Source organism: Sorex araneus, chromosome 4 (genome assembly GCF_027595985.1).
Source record: "Sorex araneus isolate mSorAra2 chromosome 4, mSorAra2.pri, whole genome shotgun sequence".
In the NCBI taxonomy this organism is placed as follows: Eukaryota; Metazoa; Chordata; class Mammalia; order Eulipotyphla; family Soricidae; genus Sorex; species Sorex araneus.
In genome coordinates this window covers 44,147,819-44,168,828 of record NC_073305.1, presented here as the reverse complement: position 1 = coordinate 44,168,828, position 21,010 = coordinate 44,147,819, and the positions used below count along the sequence as shown (strand labels likewise).

General features: G+C 53.7%; 1 protein-coding gene across 2 annotated transcripts in view; it reads left to right on the top strand.

Moving 5' to 3' along the window:
* SCAP (SREBF chaperone) overlaps positions 1-20,897 on the top strand; it is a 63,051-nt gene extending 42,154 nt beyond the window's left edge. The window contains exons 3-23 of one of the 2 annotated variants that reach the window (XM_055136029.1): positions 4,887-5,016; positions 9,836-9,993; positions 10,545-10,765; positions 10,893-10,998; positions 12,009-12,181; positions 12,523-12,649; positions 14,134-14,246; positions 15,260-15,354; positions 16,039-16,137; positions 16,217-16,435; positions 17,147-17,523; positions 17,849-18,037; positions 18,113-18,314; positions 18,396-18,511; positions 18,609-19,134; positions 19,204-19,289; positions 19,598-19,680; positions 19,788-19,945; positions 20,064-20,144; positions 20,239-20,445; positions 20,526-20,897. In XM_055136029.1, the coding sequence (XP_054992004.1) occupies positions 4,887-5,016; positions 9,836-9,993; positions 10,545-10,765; positions 10,893-10,998; positions 12,009-12,181; positions 12,523-12,649; positions 14,134-14,246; positions 15,260-15,354; positions 16,039-16,137; positions 16,217-16,435; positions 17,147-17,523; positions 17,849-18,037; positions 18,113-18,314; positions 18,396-18,511; positions 18,609-19,134; positions 19,204-19,289; positions 19,598-19,680; positions 19,788-19,945; positions 20,064-20,144; positions 20,239-20,445; positions 20,526-20,771 (3,712 nt within the window). In that variant the 3' untranslated portion in view covers positions 20,772-20,897. The remainder of the gene's footprint in view (positions 1-4,886; positions 5,017-9,835; positions 9,994-10,544; positions 10,766-10,892; positions 10,999-12,008; positions 12,182-12,522; positions 12,650-14,133; positions 14,247-15,259; positions 15,355-16,038; positions 16,138-16,216; positions 16,436-17,146; positions 17,524-17,848; positions 18,038-18,112; positions 18,315-18,395; positions 18,512-18,608; positions 19,135-19,203; positions 19,290-19,597; positions 19,681-19,787; positions 19,946-20,063; positions 20,145-20,238; positions 20,446-20,525) is intronic. The other variant, XM_055136030.1, reaches the window with a different exon arrangement.
* The last annotated feature ends 113 nt before the right edge of the window (positions 20,898-21,010 follow it).

The window sequence follows — 21,010 nt, the reverse complement described above, 5'->3', positions numbered from 1 at the left end:
ATTGATAGTGCATTGGTATAGCAAGAAGAGATAACAAGGCCAGATAATTTCATCAATGGCCATGATTCAGAGACTCATTGTCCTTCTCTCTCAGAAGAGAGCATAAAACAACACACCATAGCCATACTGCTGGACCCTGTGCCAGGCTGTTTCATTCTGGGCACCCTGGAGCGGGAGTGGATTTCCCTTCCTGCCCCAAGGGACCCAAACCCTGCAGCCGAAACCCTCCAGAACTTCACCACCACCATGCTCATAGCCACTCTCCACACGCTCGGACCGAGCCTCACCCACAAGTAAACCCATTCCTGGACATCTCATAGCTCCCACCACTCATATTCCAGGAGTAGCTTACCACATTAAACGGGGTTTTAAGGTAGAAGGTAAACAGTCTTAGAAGGAAGTCTATTTTTACAGACACACACATATATATGTGTATATATATGTGTATATATGCACATAAGGCTCAACCTTTAACAACATAATAGTAATCTTATAGAAGGGCTTAATGGCCCCTGGGTGGAAATACAACAATTATCACACACTCTCCCCTAGAAAAAGTTTTTTGGAGCATTTATAGTTTATTCATAACAAACAATGCAAACTAAATTATTTCGGTTCTGCTTTGTGGTAGGGGTTGGGGCTCAGTATGGAAACATCCAAAATATGGTGGTGGAAGGGTGTAATGGTGGTGGGATTGGTGTTTGAATATTAAACGTAATCAAATATTGTTAACTAACTGTAGCACTGTCGTCCCATTGTTCATTGATTTGCTCGAGCAGGCACCAATAACGTCTTCATTGTGACTTGTTGTTACTGTTTTTGGCATATCAAATATACCACGGGTAGCTTGCCAGGCTCTGCCATGTGGGCGGGATACTCTCGGTAGCTTGCCTCCGTCTCTGAGAGGGATGGAGGAATCAAACCCATGTCAGCTACATGCAAGGCAAACGCCCTACCCTCTGTGCTATCACTCCAGTCTGTGAACTAACTGTATAAAAATTTTTAAAAAAGAAGAGATAACAACTATAAACTTGTACACACAAGAAGCCCCAGACAATCTGAAGCAAAAATTGGGTAGGGGCAGGGCTGGAGCAATAGCACAGTGGGTAGGGCATTTGCCTTGCATGCGGCCGACCTGGGTTTGATTCCCAGCATTTCATATGGTCCCCCGAGCACCGCCAGGAGTAATTCCTGAGTGCATGAGCGAGGAGTAACCCCTGTGCATCGCCGGGTGTGACCCAAAACCCCCCCCCCAAAAAAAAATTGGGTAGGGTTGAAGTAAGAAACAGACAGTATGCAGTAATAGCTGGAGACTTCAGTATCCCACTGTCAGTAATGGGTAGAAGAACCAAACCAGATCAGTAAGGAAATACTGGGACTTGGGCAACATTCTCTGCCAATTACAGTATATTCAGAACACTGCAACTAAGAACATGATACATTTCCTTCTCAGGTTAACACAGGACACTCCAGGATGGACTTTGTGTTAGGCCACAGACAAGACTTCATAATTTGGGGGGTTAAAATGGATCACTCTTGGCAGTACTTGGGACTATGTGGTGTTGGGGATCAAACTGGGGTTATCTGTGTACAAGGCAGGAGTTTTAACATTTGTGCTCTGTCTCTAGCCCATGGCTTGATTTTTTTTTTTTTTTTTTGCTTTTTTGGGTCACACCTGGCGATGCACAGGGGTTACTCCTGGTTCTGCACTCAGGAATTACCCCTGGCAGTACTCAGGGGACCATATGGGATGCTGGGAACCGGACCCGGGTTGACTGCATGCAAGGCAAATGCCCCACCTGCTGTGCTATCGCTCCAGCCCCATTTTGATTTTTTTTTAAGGTTAAAATAATATGACATTTTAAAAAATCAAACTAGAATGGATCTAACGATCAGTAATGTTTACTATGTGAAAACTGGGAAATTCATGAATATGTGTAAATTAAACACACCAGTGGGTCAAAAAAGAAAATAGAAAACTTGAGATGATGAACACTAAAACAGAGTATACCAAAGCTGATGTCATGCAGTAAAAATAGTACAAGGGGGAAATTTGTAGCTGTAAAAAGTACTTGGATATCACCAAGAACTATAAATCCATAAGGAGTTCACTTTAAAAAAAAAAAAAAGGAAGAATGAAGTGTGCTTCACAAAAAAGGACATATCCGGGTGGCCATTGCAGAGAAACAGAGAGGGGCCAGAGCAAGTACAGTGGGCAGGGCACTTGACTTGCACGTCACTGACCGGGTTTGATTTCCAGAACCACATATGGTACCCCAAGCCCAACGGGAATGATCCCTGAGCACAGAGCCTGTGAGTAAATCCTGAGTAGCCCAAGTATGCCCCCAAAACAAAAAATAATTAGAACCACAGAGAGACACTCAGTCTTCCAAATGTTTTAAATTGGTTGGTTTGTTTTCTCTAGAGAGGGTATTTGGAACAGGTGAAATTGCTGGTAGGACTATGAATTCTAACTACCTTGGGAGCCTAACTCCTTCTCACGGTATACGCTACAGAAATGCTTCTGCTGTGGCCACCAGAAGCCAAATCTCAGAATGATCACCATCTGTTCTTATCACTTCAAGCTGGAAACAGACAGTGTTCTTCCACATTGGGATAGATAAGTGTGACCTCTTCGTGCGTCAGTGGATGGAGACGAATGACTTGTGACTGCATGCCCTGGTGCAGATTAATCTAGCCAAGATAATTTGTAAGAGACAGCCAATCAGGGGCTGGAGCGATAGCACAGTGGGTAGGGCATTTGCCTTGCACGTGGCTGACCCGGGTTCGATTCCCAGCATCCCATATGGTCCCCTGAGTACCACCAGGGGTGATTCCTGAGTGCAGAGGCAGGAGTAACCCCTGTGCATCGCCGGGTGTGACCCAAAAAGCAAAAAAAAAAAAAAAAAAAAAAAGACAGCCAGTCAGAAGGGCTGTGTATTAGTGGAATTGGCTGATCTCCTTTATATGCCACTCAGAAACAGGCAAAATGAATCGCAGTGATAGACATTCTAATCGCGCATTCAGTTGGAGGCAGGAGGGGAAGCTGAGATCACTGTCTGAGGTCTTCGCTATGTTTTCTAGCTTGAAATAGTGCTTCCACAGGTTTATCCTACTTAAAGTTCTTTGCTCTGTATGTGTCTTGTTCTACATAAAAGTTAATTATTTTGTTCTGTATTTTGGGGCAATGATTAATAGTTTCCAGAGATTGTTCCTGGCTCGGTGCTCTCTGGGGGGTCACTCCTGGCAGTGCTCTGGTGCTGGGGAGACCGTGCGGTGCTGGGGATCAAACCCAGGTCTCCTGCCTGCAAAACATGCACTCAGCTCATTGACTCATTTCCTTAGCCCTAAAAGTTCTCGATTTTTAAGGTTCTAAAAGCAGCTTTCTGTGAAACAAAATGCACATTGATACGCCGGCTTTTTATAAGGCCAAGGTTTTCCTTGGCAGATGGCGTGTCCATTGACCGCTGTTGAGCATTGTAATGGAAATCAGAGCTTCTTAAACTTTTCCACTTGCAGCCCCTTTTGCTCAAGAAGCGCTACACTGGTGAGCACTGCCAGAAACAGCTGGGGTGCATGGCATGTTTGAATTTTATTTATTTTTGTTTTTATTTTGGGCCACACCCAGCAATGCTCAGGGGTAACTCCTGGCTCTGCATTCAGGAATTATTTGTGGTGGTGCTCAGGGGACCGTATGGAATGCTGGGAATCTAACCCAGGTTGGCTGCATGCAAGGCAAGTGCCTTACCTGCTGTACTATTTCTCTAGCCCCTTATGTTTGAGTTTCAAAGGGGAAAAAAAATTGTGGGTGGGGCAGTGTGGGCCACACCTGTTAGTTCTCAGTGATTACTCCTAGCTTTCTGCTCATGGACTCCTGGCTCTGTGCTCAGGGGGACCATATGTGGGGTTGAACTGAGTTTGGCCATGTTGAAGGCAAGCGCCTTAACCTCTGTACTATCTTTCTGGCTCCTGAATTAGTTTTGATCATTGTGTACTCAGAAACATTTCACTCTTGCCAGATTTCTTGCAGTTCCCACATTCAGTTTTGTGACCCCATGACGTCACAGCTCACAGTTTAAGAAGCTGGGGTATGAACCACGTTCTCAGTGTGTTGTACTTAGTTTTCATGGTGCCCCTTTAAATCGGAACAGTTACCCTCTGTGGCAAAACCATTACAGTGAGACCAGTACCATGGCTCAGTGGTAAAGCTCTTGACTTGCAGGTGGGAGACCTCGGGTTGATTTTTTGCGACTATAGAATCAAACAAAAACACAGATGAAAGCAAGCCGTGCGATGAGCTGTGAGAAGCTGGTATAATGGATCCTGAATTTTCTGCATGAAAATAAAAGACCAGTAGAATCTGCACTGTTTAAAACATTGCTAATCTCTAGTAGGTTAGTTTATGTAACAAATCAGAGGATGAATAGGTAGGAACAATTCAGAACAAACTGAATTGAGATCCTTCTGGGTTTTTGTGTTTATTTATTTTGTTTTTTGTTGGTGCCAGAGATCGAACCCACGACTCCAGGTACAAGGCACGAACTTTGCTGCTGTGCCATCTTACAGTTAATTTGAGACATTTGCTTTTTTTCTGGGGTCTTTATTTTTGTTTTTGCATCTTGCCTATTACATTTCTAGAAATAATTTAGCTGGCTGAATTGCAAGTTGAAGACTTGTAAACTTCATGACCAATAATGAGTTTGAAATTCTGACCTAGATGGCCTCTGTGTGTGCTTCTGGTTTATGCTTTGAGTCATTTGTCCACTTCTGCATCCTCCAGGCAGTGTGAAGTGAGTGGGGTAACTGTGGTTCTGGAGCCACTGTACCTCAGCACAGACTTCCCCCCTGCAGAGCCTAACTCTTCGCTCTTTTTTTATTTATTCCAGTTACCCCCTGCTGAAACTCCCCTTGCCCGGAACAGGCCCCGTGGAATTCACCACCCCTGTGAAGGATTACTCGCCCCCGCCAGCGGCCCCTGACCACAGGCCAGGGGAGCCTAAAGAGCAGCCTGAGTGGGTGAGTGAGCCGTCACTGCACAGAGCCCAGTGCTGCAAGGACTCTGAGACAGAGTGGTGATGCTAGAATACTTAGTTACACGTTGAGGAGTGCTTTTGGAAAAGCATCACTGAAGGATGTGGTCACCAGAGCTGTGACCAGCTGGTCTGGCTTCAGACCTTGGGCTTTTAACACACCATGCATAAGTGCCAGGCAGTGCCCTGGCTGACCATCTCCCTCTGCCCTGGGGGGCCAGGACAACCTCTGAGCATCCCTAGTGAAAGCTCTCTCATCACAGTTGCTGCACCATTTGATATTTGTAGGGGCAACTAAGTTTCTCATATTCCTTAAGTCCTATTTTATCCTTACAGTGCAGGCATCTAAAATAATAGTTCTGGGGGCTGGAGAGATAGCACAGCGGGTAGGGCGTTTGCCTTGCACGCGGCCGACCCGGGTTCGAATCCCAGCATCCCATATGGTCCCCCTGAGCACCGCCAGGGGTAATTCCTGAGTGCATGAGCCAGGAATGACCCCTGTGCATTGCCGGGTGTGACCCAAAAAGAAAAAAAAAAAAAAATAGTTCTGATTTGGTTTTGGGAGAGTGGGAGTTGAGCGCCACACTCAGAAGTGCTTAGGGGCTATTCCAAGTTGGTGCAATGCCAGGGATGGAATCTGGGGTTCTAGGTGTTGTTTGTTTGTTTGTTTGTTTGTTTTTTATTAGTTTTTGGGCCATACCTGGCAATGCCTAGGGGTCAGTCCTGGCTCTGGCTCAGGAATTACTCCTGGCAGTGCTCAGAGAGACCACACAGGATGCTGGGGATCAAATCCCGGTCAGGTGCATGCGAGGCAAGTGCCTTATCCACTGTACTATTGCTTCAGTTTCATGCCCCTCAGTTTGATGCCATGCCCTCCCCACCACATGTAATGTGAGTTTTCACCTGTGACTTCCTTGGGTTATCCTGGGGGTGTCCAGGGGGCCATATGGATTTCCTGGTTGAGAAGCACTGTTCTTGCCAGCTGTCTCAGAGCACAGGTGTAAATGAGGAAGAAACTGTCTCCAGTTGCAGGACTCAGGAGTAGGCTCTCGCTCGCTGTAACTGGACCCTGGGTGGAGTCTCAGCATGGGCTAACCTGTCTCCAAGCCTTTGACCTGCCTTCTGGTGGATGGTGGAGATTCCCTTCCCATGTTGTGCTTTGGTTATGCTTTGCTGCTGGACTTGCCAAGTCTCTTACTGAAGGAGCGAAAGCCAAGCCTAGGGCATAGTGTTTCTCTGACAGTCATTAACACTGCTTCCTGTTTCCTTGTGGGGCATTGTAGACTGCAGGTAAACTTGGCTGTGCAGTTACTGATCTAGACATCCATTTGAAGTCAGTGGGAAGTACACCCAGACTTCATAGGGTTCTGTCCAGGAAGTCAGGGGAACATAGCCTGGTGCTGGCAGAAAGTTCAGTAAGTTCTTGTCCCAACTTGAGCATTAGCTCCCTCTGGGACCTTCTTGGCTCAGACTTTTTACCTTTGCAAACCTCTCTATGTGGTTGTACTACTTAATGGAACTAATGTTCCCAATTCTGTTAAGGAAACCCGTTGGAAGATGTTTCGTGCCATGTGGAGTACAGCGAACCTGATGTGTAGTGCCTGGCTGTTGTCTTATTTGTTGCTGAGTTCTCTTAAGCTTCTCTACTACCCTATTTGCTGGGGTAATGGTAGTCAGTAGGTGTACAAAATAACTGAGGGCTGGGGATTTTCCGTTTTCTCCCCCTGTCTGGTGTAGCCTCATCCCCTGTAGTATAGCGCAGGAAAGAGAGGCCTTGCTGTCGTCACCAGGTACTGTGCAGCCCAGCAGGTCACCTGTCTCACTGCCATTCATGGACTATGATCACCGCAGAGGCGAGGGAAAGAAGACTCAGTCATGTGGAGCACGCAGTGTCCGAGGGGTCACGTCCACACCTGGCCGCGCTCGGGGATTCACGTGGACCAGCAGTTGAATCCAAGATCTCACACAGACAAGGCATTGCTTTGCCACTCGATTTCCTAATAGTGGCTATATTAGCTATAGCCATGTCGCTAATAATTATTAGTTATATTATTTTTATTTGGTTTTGGTGTTTGGGCCACTATGGCAGTGCTCAGCGCAGGACCATGCTGTGCCACGGACTGAACCCTTAGTATGGGAACTCTTGCCACCATCTCACCAGCTCTATGTTCTTGCTTCATTCAGCCAAGTGGAGGATGAGACTGAGCAGAAATATTTACCTATATTCATCGAAGTCCAACAGGTGCTTTCTGCATGGCTTCACTGCTAGGCTGAGAGTGAAAAAGGATGGAAAAGTAGGAGGCTCAGGCATCTCTCTCAGTTTCTCTCTCAATCTCCCCCCCCCCCCCATCTCCCCGCCCCGGGGAGCATGTACACAGGATGCAGGAAGACTTAACAGCTTTCCTCAGCCAAGCCATCTGGTCCCTGTGCAGCCCCTAGGATTTTCCAAGGGGGCCACAGGTGACAATCACATAAATAGGGAACCATGACACAACATTAGGGAGCCAAACAATAGGACAGGGAAGTGACAGGAAGAAAATAAGGTTGGAAGGGGGTCACAGTCAGACACAGGTTGGGAAGCAGTGACCTGGGGGACAGATGAAGCTGTATCACCAAGTCTGGCCACGAAGCAAAGACAGAAAGGTCAGTTTAAAAGTACAGCGGCTCTGGAGCGATAGTATAGGCATGTAGGATGTTCATCTTGCATGTACCCAGCCTGGGTTCAGTGACCCTATATGATCCCTCAAGTGCCATCAGGAGTGATCCCTGAGTGCTGAGCCAAGACTTAGTCCTGGAAATTGCCAAGTGTGGCCCCAAACTTTAAAAATTATTTTAACTGTAAAAATAACTATATTGGGGCAGGAGCAATAGCACAGCGGGTAGGGCGTTTGCCTTGCATGCGGCCGACCCAGTTTCGATTCCCAGCATCCCAGGTCCCCTGAGCACCACCAAGAGTAATTCCTGAGTGCAGGGCCAGGAGTAACCCCTGTGCATTGCCAAGTGTGACCCAAAAAGCAGAAAAAAAAGATAAATAAACTAGCAGGACCAGAGGAATAGTACAGCAGGGAGGGGGCTTGCCTTGCAGGTAGCCAACCCAGGTTAGTGCTCCAGTGCCACAAGCGTTTCCCCACACCTGAGTGGGGCTCCAAAATAGAGTCGAATAAGTGCAGTGGGGTCAGAGAAAGAGCTCCTAGCCATGCTCTGGCACGGCATGGTCCCCTGAGCATCAGAGGAGTGGCCCAGCCAAACCACACTAAGCAAGCAAACAAAAGAGTAAGCTCTTTGGTTCTGAAGTATGTTGGTGCCTTGTTGAAATGGTCTGAATAGCCTTGGGGGTAGACTAGAGGCCCGAGACACTGTCACCTCCAGGACTGCTCGAGGTTCCACTGCACAGGCTCTGGGAGCCCAAGGAGGGAGTTGGGGGTCAGGAACGTTGAGGGTGGAGGGGAGATGAAAGTCGTAGGTGTGCCGGGTGGGGGCTTCTCGCCCCCCTGCTGTCCCTGGACTGTTCGGGGCTGGAGGACTCAGCCAGCGTGGTGATCTCAGGCGGCCTGAATGGGGCAGGAGGCCAAGGCAGGGAGGTCTCGTGTGCTTGGAGTCCTCCCAGGGAGAGGGTTGCTTCAGGCGGTCCTTCATGCTCAGTGTCCTGGCTCCCGCCTCTGGGCCGCAGTGTCCCAAGGGGATCCGTGGCCTGCTTTCCCTCTGCAGCTTGGGGTGGCCTGTCCCAAGTCAGGGAGGCTCAGGGTGTCCTTGTCTACCGTCACGCCCCACGCAGCTGTCAGAGCCACTCTCCCCGCCTCCTGCTCAGCTCTCAGTGCTACCAACAGGACCCCCACCCAGCCTCTCCGCCCTGGCTCTCACTCTGCTACAGCCATTCTAACCCGAGTTTGGGGGAGTGCACGGCACTGGGTACCCCAGGCCTAGAGTGACCCTTCAGCTGTCCTGTGTGAAGCACTGTGGTCCCTCACGCACCCGCCAGTCTCTCCTTGAGGATACAGGCAGGCTCCAGCCAGGAGAGTGTGTGGTGAGTCCTCACCGTGCCCTGCAGAACCGGGAACTGCAGCACCTTGCTGCCCAGGACGGCGGGGCTCTGTGAAGACCGGGTGCCACGCTCTTGCTCACACTCGATCCGCACGTGCGTACGCCGAGCGCTCATGTTGCTGTGGAGCGTGCATGCCCAGTGCTCAGGGGGATTGCTCCCCTTAACGAGACGCAAAGGAAATGCAGAGAAGCCTGTGGGTTTCCAAGGGCCAGGGGGTTGCTCAGAGCCTGTGGGAGCCCTGGGCTCAGTCCCAGCGCTGTAGAGTCCCCTCGCCTGGTGTGGCCCCAGAGCAAAAGAATCAATAGAGTAAATCCTGATCCTTTGCTCTTCAGGCACCTTCGCCCTGCCACTGCCTCCACTCAGGGCCAGGCACCATCACTTGGCAACAGGTTCTTACGGGGTTGGCAGATACTTTCCGTAAAAGGTTAAGTATTTAAGGTTCTGTGAATCACACGGTCTCTGTTGTGCTCTGCAGTATGTGTGAGCATCAGTGGCCCCTGCAAAGGGCCTGGTCACACTCCTTAGTAGCTGGCTGCTGGTGCCTGTGGGTTAGTGACTGAAATGAGCCATTGGGGGAAAGGGGGAGAGGGAATGGGGGGGATAGGAGGGGGGTCATTCAGGACCAGCAGCAGCTTTTACCCTCCTTCCTGTCTGCCAGCTGGTCCCCGCTCTGTGTGGACAAAGCTCACTTTACCTTTTCTGAGTCCGGGCTTGTGTTTCCCCTGTGCCAGGCTGACATCTCTCTCGCCCCTTTGTTTGGCAGTACGTGGGTGCCCCTGTGGCCTATATCCAGCAAATATTTGTGAAGTCCTCAGTGTCTCCCTGGCACAAGAACTTGCTGGCAGTTGATGTGTTCCGCTCACCTCTGTCTCGAGCTTTCCAGCTGGTGGAGGAGATCCGCAACCACGTGCTGCGAGACAGGTACCCCACTCAGGGACCTCGCCTCCCCGCCCCCTCTCACCTGAGGCAGGAGCAACCTCCTGTGGGGCTTCATCGAGCGCATCAGAGAAGGAGGCGTGGTGGCCAGCCTGTGGGTACACCTGGCTGCCATGCCCCACCCCAGGCTCTGAGGAGGCACTCACTAAAGGCTCCATGTTCATGTCCACAGGGCAGTGAGGGGACCTCAGGCGCAGCCCGGGGACTCTAGGAGGACACTAGTTTTGCACATTGCTTCACTGCCAGGTTTTAGTTAGCTAAGGCTTTGTCAAGTACTTCTATGAAAGAAATGAATCCCCTTAATTATCACCCTGCCCCCTCTTCCCACTGACTTGGCCAAAGGGTGAGTGGGTGGCATAGGCTGCTCACAGAACTCTCCCTGAGGCCCTCTGGAGGTCAGCCAGCCATGCGGGGGGGCTGGGGAGGGTTGCTTTTTTGACCCCGGGGGCCGTCTTCCTGCTGCCCAGGCTCCAGCAGTGTCCAGGCTGACCCGTGCTGGCAGATACAGCAGGGCACTTGTCCTGTGTCCTGTGCAGTGCTGGGAGCAGGAGCCTGGAGGAGGTGTGTCTGCAGGTGACAGACCTGCTGCCAGGCCTCAGGAAGTTCCGGAACCTTCTCCCTGAGCATGGCTGCCTGCTGCTGTCCCCTGGGAACTTCTGGGAGAATGATCGGGAACGCTTCCATGCTGATCCCGACATCATCAGGACCATCCACCAGCATGAACCCAAAACCCTGCAGACCTCGGCGACGCTCAAAGGTACCCCAGGAACCTCCAGGATGGTGCTCTCGAGCAGGCTGAGACTTGTTTCCAGGGTAGGAGGTAGTGGGTGGAGCGGGGCAGTAGGCCGCCCTTCCCCCACAGAGGCCGTGTGTTCCACCTGCAGAGTTGCTGTTCGGCGTGCCCGGAAAGTACAGCGGGGTGAACCTGTACACGCGGAAGAGGATGGTCTCCTACACTATCACTCTGGTCTTCCAGCGCTACCACGCCAAGTAAGGGCCACTGTGCTCTGCCCTCTGGATGGCCTTGAGTGGGCCCTGCTCTAGGGAGATTGTCCAGATTGGGGCCAGAGCCAGCAGGTAGGGTACTTGCCTTACCTGTGGCTGACCCAGGTCCAATCCCTGGCACCACATATGGTCCCCCAAGCACTGCCAGGAGTAATTCCTGAGCACAGAGCCAGGAGTAACCCCTGAGCACCACCAGGTGTGACCCAAAGAGCCCAAAAAAAAAAAAAAAGTGTCCAGAGTGTCAACCCTCCCAAGCCCAGAATTGCAATTTAAAAAGCTAGTATTCATGGGGCTGGAACAATAGTATAGCGGGTAGGGTGTTTGCCTTGCACTCGGCCAACCCGGGTTCAATTCCCAGCATCCCATATGGTCCTCTGAGCACCGCCAGGGTCCTCTGAGCACCTGAGTGCAGAGCCAGGAGTAACCCCTGTGCATTGCCAGGTGTGACCCATAAAGCAAAAAAAAAAAAAAAAAAGCTAGTATTCTTGGGACCAGAGAGTACAGGGGTTAAGACGCATGCCTTGTACACACCAGGCCCGGCATGTCCCTCGAGTCTCACCAGAGATTGTTCCTGAGCATAGAGCCAGGAATAAGCCCTGAGCACCTCTGGGCGTGGCACTGGTCCATACCTCCCCACACAACCCCTCACCCCCACACACACTCAGAGGAAGAGATTGTATCCCTCAGACTCAAGGGCACTGCTGCTCAAGTCTTAGCAGAGATGACCTGACGGCTGGGTAAGGGTTCACCCAGGGTCATGGGAGTTCTCAGTGGCACTGCAGACAGACCCTTGCCTCCCCATCCAGCTGTGCAGTCGGGCTCCCGAGCTAGCCTGACCGCTCTGTCACTGTCCCAATGCCCTGGGTGTGTGTGTGGGGGGGTGGTCTTGTCAGGACACACCAGAGAAGCTTCCTCCAAGCCCTGCTGCATCCTCCTTCCAGAATCTGTCTCTGGGCCGAGAGGGACAGTCCGTTTCCCCCATCACCCCTGACCAGGTTCCTGGACAGCCTGCGGGCCCGCCTAATGCTCCTGCACCCCAGCCCCAACTGCAGCCTCCGGGCAGAGAGCCTAGTTCACGTGCACTTCAAGGAGGAGATTGGCATCGCCGAGCTCATCCCCCTCGTGACCACCTACATCATCCTGTTTGCCTACATCTACTTCTCTACACGTAGGTCCATGCTGGGGCTGGGCCTCTCTCGCACCGCCTGCCTCCGGGGCCTCTTCAGGCACCGGTAGAGAAGTCACCCGCTGGGTACAAGAGCCAGAGTCCTTGGCTGAGTCTTGGACTTAAGCAGGTCTAGAACTCCTCTTTTCCTGGGTTCGGGTTCCCCAAAATTGTGCCATGTCCTTACTGGGAAGTGTACAGGACTGCACTTTTGGTCAAACCAGGGGCTCCCCTTCATTGTCGGAGTGTACTTTGCTCCCAGAGGACCTCTGTTAAGGGGGCCTATTTGTGCCAGGGACTTCTTAGAGGAGCTGCTGACCTGATGTTTCCTCTCTGCCCTCCAGGCAAGATCGACATGGTCAAGTCCAAGTGGGGGCTGGCTCTGGCCGCTGTGGTCACGGTGCTCAGCTCGCTGCTCATGTCTGTGGGGCTCTGCACTCTCTTCGGCCTGACGCCCACCCTCAATGGCGGGTAGGTGTTGTTGTTGTGTGTACACACACATACACACACACACCCCAGGTTCACTGGGCCATGGGCTCAGCCATTAGGACAGGACAACAGACCCTGAACTTTCGTATTGACCTACCCTGGTATTTGCTGTTATTGTGTCTTCACACTGTTATTTCAGTATTTCAGAGGTAGCATTTCTAAGTTACCTGGTATGCACGTGTAGATAAAATACACAGTGTTTATTTTGTATTAATACATATCATGTGTAATATATATCATATAATAATACATACGTATGATACTATGTGCCTCTGGTCATGTTTTGCTTATATAGGGTACACTGCATGCACATACTGATATGCGGTGCATGTGTGTATATGTGTAATGTGGGATGTATGTATTATAAACATGAATGTTACTTCTGTATGGCTTAAGTCACAGATGATGATGAAGTTAAAAAAAATTGTTTTTACTATTAAAACATTTAAGTGCCCCATAAAACAGATCATTTTGGAATAAGCCTTTTAAAAGATTGCACCTTTCCAGTTTGTTTTCCCTGGCTCTTTCTCTCTAAACATTCCTTCCCTGGTTTTCCTCAACTCCAGCTCAGCCCTGCTTACCTGTTTGCTGGTCACTGTCATTCACGGAAGATTCATGGAAGGGACTAAGATTTCTGTGTCTTGTTTCTGTTACATTTCTCTTGGGGCGGGTGGGGGTTTGAGGTAATTATAGGGCTTCCCAAGCAGTGCTCAGTCCAGGGCCCCCACTGGTTCTCGGCCAGCCTGGTTCGACGCAGGGGCCCAAGGGTTCGATGCTGCTTGGGCCCAGCTGTGGCACTGATTGCCCAGGCCATGCCAGGAATGCTGGGGGCCTCCAGGACTGCTCCTAGGTGTGCTTGTGAGTCTGTAAGGTGTCAGGGACCTGGCCATGCACCTAGTGGCTGTTCTGTCTCCCAGCCCTTTTCCTTCCCTTGCTTCGACAGCAGCTGCTCCTTTCCTGCCCCTGGCGTGTTTCCCGCATTGCCCCTTGAAGTCTCCCTTTCTCCACATAGGAGCCTGGCACCCTCCGGGACGCCCCCCCCCCCAAGTCCTTGCTTGAGCCAGCAGACCCTGAGAGGAGGAGGGTTTCCCTAGAAAAGGCCGTTCCTGGGCCTCCCTCCCTCCTGTTAGCCTTGATGGCTCGCCATGCTGGCAATCTGGCCTGGCGAGCCAGGGGAGCTGTGGCCTAGTGGCTGGGCAGCTGGAGGGTCTCCTCACCTGACTCCACCCTCCCCACACCAAGTGTGCTGATGGGTAGGAACAGGGCAGGCTTACTTGGGAAGGCTTTGAAACGCTGAGAGCTGTGGAAGGAGGCCTGTTGGGTGCTGGGCAAGAAGGTCAGGTTTCTGCCCTGTGCATTGGGGAGTCTTTCAGCAGGGGCCCAGCAGGGGCCCAGGCTCTGAGTACCAGATGTATGTTGAGGACCCTCTTCAGCACTGTCTTCACCCTCTCCTTCTCTGTCCCCAGCGAGATTTTCCCCTACCTTGTGGTAGTTATTGGGTTAGAGAACGTGTTGGTGCTCACCAAGTCAGTGGTCTCGACCCCAGTGGACCTGGAGGTGAAACTACGCATTGCCCAAGGTAAGTGTGTTGTGTGTGCACGCTTGTGCATTCATTAAAACAAAGGAGAGTGTGCGCTGAGGACTGTTCTTGGCCCTGGTTTGTGTGTCAGAAGGATCAGACGAGGGTCGGAGTGGGGAGTACAGCAGGTAGGGCCTTTGCCTTGCATGTAGCCGACCTGGGTTCAATCCCCGGCATCCCATATGGTCCCTTGAGCATCCCTAGGAGTAATTACTGAGTGCACAGCCAGGAGTAACCTCTGAATATCACCAGGTGTGACCTACAAATCCAAAAAAAGAGAAAAAAAGCAGAGGAGAATTGTCCAGGCTGGTACCTGTCTTCTCTTCCACCTCACCCCATTCCCTTGCCCAGCCCCCTGGGATTGGCCACTCCAGAGAGGCTCCTCAGCCGCCAGAAAAGCCCTCCCGTAACCTCAGTTGCAGTAATTGTGGATCTGGAGGATGTGAAGAAACGAGCCTAGGCCTCAAAGACACTCTTGCATATCCATGTCCTAGGCCTTGCCTGTGAACATTGAGACTGGGGCGGGCCACTCATTCATTCCAGGCCTCTGTGAGCTTCTCGAACAATGGATCTCACTCATAGGATGTTCAGAGGAAAAGGGAAAATGGCTAGGAAGTGGCTCTTCCAGTCCAGTCAGTTCAGGCCTTCCGTGTTGAGCCAGGTGACAGCCTGGGCCCAGAGTGTGGCCTGGGGAGAGTGTCGGAAAGAGCACAGCAGCTCTTGTCCCTCAGCCACTGTGCTGCTCCAAGGCAGCTGTGCAGCATGCAGAGGCTCACTGCTCTGGTGGATTGTGCTTGGCTCTCTCGGCTTGGTTCATTTCAGCCCTGTTTTCTCATGAAGACTGCCTAGTACCCTGCAGGCTGCCAGGGCAGCTCTGTGGAGCCCGAGCATTGGCCATATCCTGAAGGCGGCCTCAGAAGGCGGGTGTCTTCCCCCGGAGCCAGCTATGACCACAGGGATGTGCAGACTTGCAGCAGGCAGAGGCCAGGTGTTGACCCTGTTGTTCTCTGTAGGTCTCAGTAGCGAGAGCTGGTCCATCATGAAGAACATGGCCACAGAGCTGGGCATCATCCTCATTGGTTACTTTACTCTGGTGCCTGCCATTCAGGTAAGGGTCTGGGGCCTGCTGCTGAGCCCCCCAGCAATGCCTTCATTGCACCGGCTGCAAGTGTGTGTGGACCGTTCTGGGAGTTGTGGGCCAAACTCAGCATTGACCTCAGGATTTTCTCCCAGAGACCTTGGGGGACATGAGAACTGTCCACCTCTGGGCTGCTCACGCTCCATCCAGCTGTCTTAGCCCAGATTCAGTATGTCTGAGGTCTTAGTCCGTATCTGGAGAGCACGGAAATCTGAGCCAGAGCTTAGGGAGCAGAGGAAAACCCTGCATCAGTTTTTAAGGGCAGAATTCCCTCCTCTCCCGCCCTTCTGTGGTTGCTCATCAGGGTTTTTTTTGAGAGCTCCAGAGGGATCAGGGCCTCCTCTCTTGAGGGCCAGGGGACTGGGGAGGAAACCCATCCGCACCCGTTAGCAAGGGTGGGGGGGGTGGTCTCTGCTGCCCCCTGGTGGGGAGAGAGGGAAGGGGCAGTACTGCTGCCAGAGCCACACACACACAAATTGATACCCAAATTGATTGGGTTTGTGAGGTTTGTAAGGTCAATTTGTGAGGCAGGCACATGCACAGCCTTTACCACGCCCCTGCCCTGCCCTCCCGTCAGAAGCAGATGCCAGTGGGTCCAGCAGCTCTCCCAGGTGCTAGCCGCGAGGTCATGTAGTCCATGTGCTCTCCTTCCAGGAGTTCTGTCTCTTTGCTGTTGTGGGGCTGGTGTCGGACTTCTTCCTCCAGATGCTATTTTTCACCACAGTCCTGTCCATTGACATCCGCCGCATGGAGGTAGGAGGGGGCTGCCCCTGCTCACGGCCCTGTGTGGGCAGCCTCTGGGCCAAGGCACTGATCACTGCACTCCCAACAGCTGGCGGACCTGAACAAGCGGTTGCCCCCTGAGGCCTGCATGCCCCCAACTAAGCCAGTGGGGCGGCAGGCGCGCTTTGAGAGACAACTGGCTGTGCGGCCGTCCACGCCCCACACCATCACACTGCAACCATCTTCCTTCCGAAACCTGAGGCTCCCCAAGCGGCTGCGTGTTGTCTACTTCCTGGCCAGGACCCGCCTGGCCCAGCGTCTCATCATGGTACTTCTCCCCCTGGCCCTCTGTGGGACCGTGCTCAATTTCCCTGTAAATTCTGCACTTTGCCTTGGAGTTGGGGTGGGGCACATGGCGGGGGGCGGGGGGGAACAGGGGGGACACAGTCCTCTGTTGGTCCTGAAGCCCAGCTTTGAGAAGCTCCCCTAATCTCTGCCCTGAGACCCTAATGGTTTCAGAGACAATGGACCTCCCCCAGGTTTTCAGGTGAAGGAGTGAGACTCCCCAAGTGATGTGGACAGGCGTCCTCCTCCCCCCACCCCCAGCCCAAGGCACGGTTGGCCACTGTGCAGTATGCTAGCACCAGAAAATGCCAGGAGAGGGACTGGCTCCCCAGCACAGAGCCCCCGCAGAACTAGGAGAGCCCGAGCCTTTCCCAGAACAACTAGGCACTGACCTTTGACCTGTGCTCTCCATGACAGGGTGAGCAGTCCAGCTGAGACAAAGGCTAGGGCAGGGAAGTGCTCTGGCCAGTCCAGCAGTATGGCCTTGAATTTCCAGGCCAGATACCCCAGACCTGACCACAGGGAGGGAGTTATCTCCCTCACTGATAGTGGCCCCCATGGAAGGGGGAGGACTTCAGGATGCACAGGAAGGACAGATGGGGGCCTGTGTCCTTTTCCAGTCCCAGGCCTGAGGTCCACAGCTTTTGGGGCGAGGGGTTCTGAGATCCTACTGAGCTCCTGATGCCCCCTGCAGGCCGGCACCGTGGTGTGGATTGGCATCCTCGTTTACACAGACCCAGCAGGGCTGCGCACTTACCTCGCTGCCCAGGTGACGGAGCAGAGCCCGCTGGGGGAGGCTGCCCTGGCTCCCGTTCCAGTGCCCGGTGGCGTGCTGCCTGCTGGCCCCCCAGCCCCTGCCTTCTCCATCTTCCCACCTGAGGCCCCTAAGATACCTGAGAACCAGACATTGGCAGGAGAGCTGCCAGAGCCTGGGGGGCCAGCAGAGGGTGTCCATGACAGCCCAGTTCCGGAGGTGACCTGGGGGCTGGAGGATGAGGAACTTTGGAGGAAATTGTCCTTCCGCCATTGGCCAACGCTCTTCAGTTACTACAACATTACACTGGCCAAGAGGTGAGTTGAGCGGTGCCAGCTGCCTCCAGTTCCGTTGGTGATGCCAGCTCTGGACCCATGCATCCCTCTGCCTCAGATGGGAGACTCAGCTTTGAGTTCTGCGGCCCTTCTATGTCATTAAGCACCCACTTGTGAGGCAGGCACCAGGGCTCCAAGCAGCTGCCACATAGTGGCCCTGGATCCTTTTTCTTGGGGTGCCTGTTGGGGTGCGGGGGTGAACTCTTGTCTCCTCACCCCACCATGCTGGGAAGATGGTGGGAGGCGGGTTGGGATGTGGAGGCCGGAGCAGGGAGGGGCCTTCTCAGAGTTCCCCATCTGGTCCCAGGTACATCAGCATCCTGCCTGTCATCCCAGTCACACTCCGCCTAAACCCCCGGGAGGCCCTGGAGGGGCGGCACCCTCAGGACAGCCGCAGTGCCTGGCCCCCTCTGGGATCCCAGCCTGGTGGGCTCTGGGAGGCTGGCCCCAAGGGTCCAGGCATGGCGCAGGCGCACAGAGACATCACCCTGTACAAGTAAGGCCCGTGGGGGTAGGGTGGGGGTGGGTCAGGGCCTCGGTGTATCTCACGCTCCCACCTCGCCCTGCACAGGGTGGCAGCTCTTGGCCTGGCCGCGGGCATCGTGCTCGTGCTGCTGCTGCTCTGCCTCTACCGGGTACTCTGCCCACGCAACTATGGGCAGCCCGGGACTGGGCCTGGCCGGAGGAGGCGCGGAGAACTGCCCTGCGATGACTATGGCTACACACCGCCAGAGACAGAGATCGTGCCACTGGTACTGCGCGGACATCTTATGGTGAGCTGGGGCCCCCAGGGGCTGGCCACCAGCAGTGCCCTGCCCACACCCACACCCACACCAGCCATGCCACCTCCACAGGACATCGAGTGTCTGGCCAGCGATGGCATGCTGCTGGTGAGCTGCTGTTTGGCCGGCCACGTCTGCGTGTGGGACGCTCAGACCGGGGACTGCCTCACGCGCATCCCACGCCCAGGGTAGGTGGAGGTGCCACCTGCCTTCTTGCTCATCCTGCTTCCTGTGCCTCTTCCCCCACCCCCCAGCCCCCAGTACCCATGCTCTTTGGGCCCCCAGCAGGCAGCGGCGGGACAGTGGCGTTGGCAGCGTGTTCGAGGCTCAGGAGAGCTGGGAACGGCTGTCAGATGGTGGGAAAGGTGGCCCAGAAGAACCCGGCGATAGCCCTCTGCTGCGGCACCGCTCCCAGGATGCTGCTCCTCCTTCCCTCTTTGGGGACCAGCCAGACCTCACCTGCTTGATTGATACCAACTTCTCTGCGCAGCTACAACCCCCTGACCCTGCCCAGCCCGAGCCCCGGCACCGGGTGGGCTGTGGCCGCACCTGTGACACCCCAGGCTATGATTTCAGCCGCCTGGTGCAGCGGGTGTACCAGGAGGAGGGGCTGGCTCCTGTCCATACCCCAAGCCTGCGTCCCCCTTCTCCTGGACTCACAGTACCCCAAACCCTTGAGGACGAGGGGGGCTCTTCTCTTGAGAAGGGCTTCCTTCCCCTTACCTGGGCCCCCAGTGCAGATGGCTCCATCTGGAGCCTGGAGCTTCAGGGCAGTCTCATCGTGCTGGGACGGAGCAGTGGCCGGCTGGAGGTGGGCAGAGGGGCCAGAGGGGTGGGGCTGGGGGCAGCTGGCATTGGCTCATGGGCACTGGACTTGCAGGTGTGGGATGCCATCGAGGGCATGATGCGCTGCAGCAGCGAAGAGGTCTCCTCGGGCATCACAGCCCTTGTCTTCCTGGACAGAAGGTGAGCCTCACCTCCGCTGTGTGACTTGACTTCCCTCCTCTCATAGAGGGTAGAAGCCCCTAGAATAGGGCCACAGCCAGTGCTGTGATGTGAGGGAGCACACATAAGGCTCTCCCACCTAATGAGTCCCAAGCCCTCGGCTGCATTAAGCCTGTCCTTCCCCTGGGCAAGTCTCTGGGCTGTGGCGGTTCCCATCTTCACTCTCTGGTGGTTCTTAGAGCCCCATCTCTGGTGTCTGCTGGAGCAGAGTCTGCACAGTGGTTGGCCCTGAGACAAGAGAGCCACCTGGCAGCGCTGTTCTTTTCCAGGATTGTGGCTGCCCGTCTCAATGGCTCCCTCGACTTCTTCTCCTTGGAGACTCACACAGCCCTCAGCCCGCTGCAGTTCCGAGGTCAGAGGGCCTGGGCTGGGAAGGGTCTGCAGCCACCGGGTGAAGTATAGGGGCTTCCTACCTGCAAGGTGCTTCCAGAGACTCCTCATTTGGCTTGTTGTTCCCAGGACGGGGTAATTCTCCTGCATCCCCCATGTACAGCAGTGGGGACACAGTGGTCTGTCGCCTGACACACACAGTGCCCTGTGCACACCAGAAGCCCATCACAGCCCTGAAAGCTGCTGCGGGGCGTCTCGTGACTGGAAGCCAAGATCATACCCTGAGAGTGAGTGTCGGGGAGCGTTTGAGGGCCAGTCAGGGAAGGCTTGCAGTGTCCTGAAATGGATTCTGTGACCCCCATGTGATTCGGGCAACTCCAGAAACTAGCTCCTGTCCTGTTCTAGGTGTTCCGTCTGGAGGACTCGTGCTGCCTCTTCACCCTGCAGGGCCACTCAGGGGCCATCACGAGTGTGTACATAGACCAGGTAAGGGGACCAGGCGGAATGAAGACTCCCAAGCCCAGGACACGAGAACTATCCTGTCATCAGTGACCCAGCTTCCTTGGGCCTGTCCCTGCAGACCATGGTGCTGGCCAGTGGAGGACAGGACGGGGCCATCTGCCTATGGGACGTGCTGACAGGCAGCCGGGTCAGCCACATGTTCGCGCACCGTGGGGATGTCACCTCTCTCACCTGTACCACCTCCTGCGTCATCAGCAGTGGCTTGGATGACCTCATCAGCATCTGGGACCGCAGTACAGGCATTAAGCTCTACTCAATTCAGCAGGTAGGTGCCCCCCAACCCCCAGCATTCTCATGACTTATGGTAGACTTCAGACACTGAGCTCACCCTCTCCTTGCCTCCAGGACCTGGGCTGTGGTGCAAGCTTGGGGGTCATCTCAGACAACTTGCTGGTGACCGGCGGCCAGGGCTGTGTCTCCTTTTGGGACCTGAACTACGGGGACCTGTTACAGACAGTCTACCTGGGGAAGAGCAGCGAGGCCCAGCCTGCCCGCCAGATCCTGGTGCTGGACAATGCGGCTATCGTCTGCAACTTTGGCAGTGAGCTCAGTCTGGTGTACGTGCCCTCTGTGTTGGAGAAGCTGGACTGAGGGGGCTGTCCACACCCCCTGGGCTGCAGGGCTGCCCTGTGGCCATGCACTGGACTTAGACTTGGGGAGGAGCAGAGGCTTCTGGATGCTGCCTTGTGATTGTAATATTAAATTTTTTTTTTTAAATCTTATGTGCTCATTTTTTAAAATCTTATCTAAGGACTTTTTTTTTTTTTGCTTTTTGGGTCACACCCGGCGATGCACAGCGGTTACTCCTGGCTCATGCACTCAGGAATTAC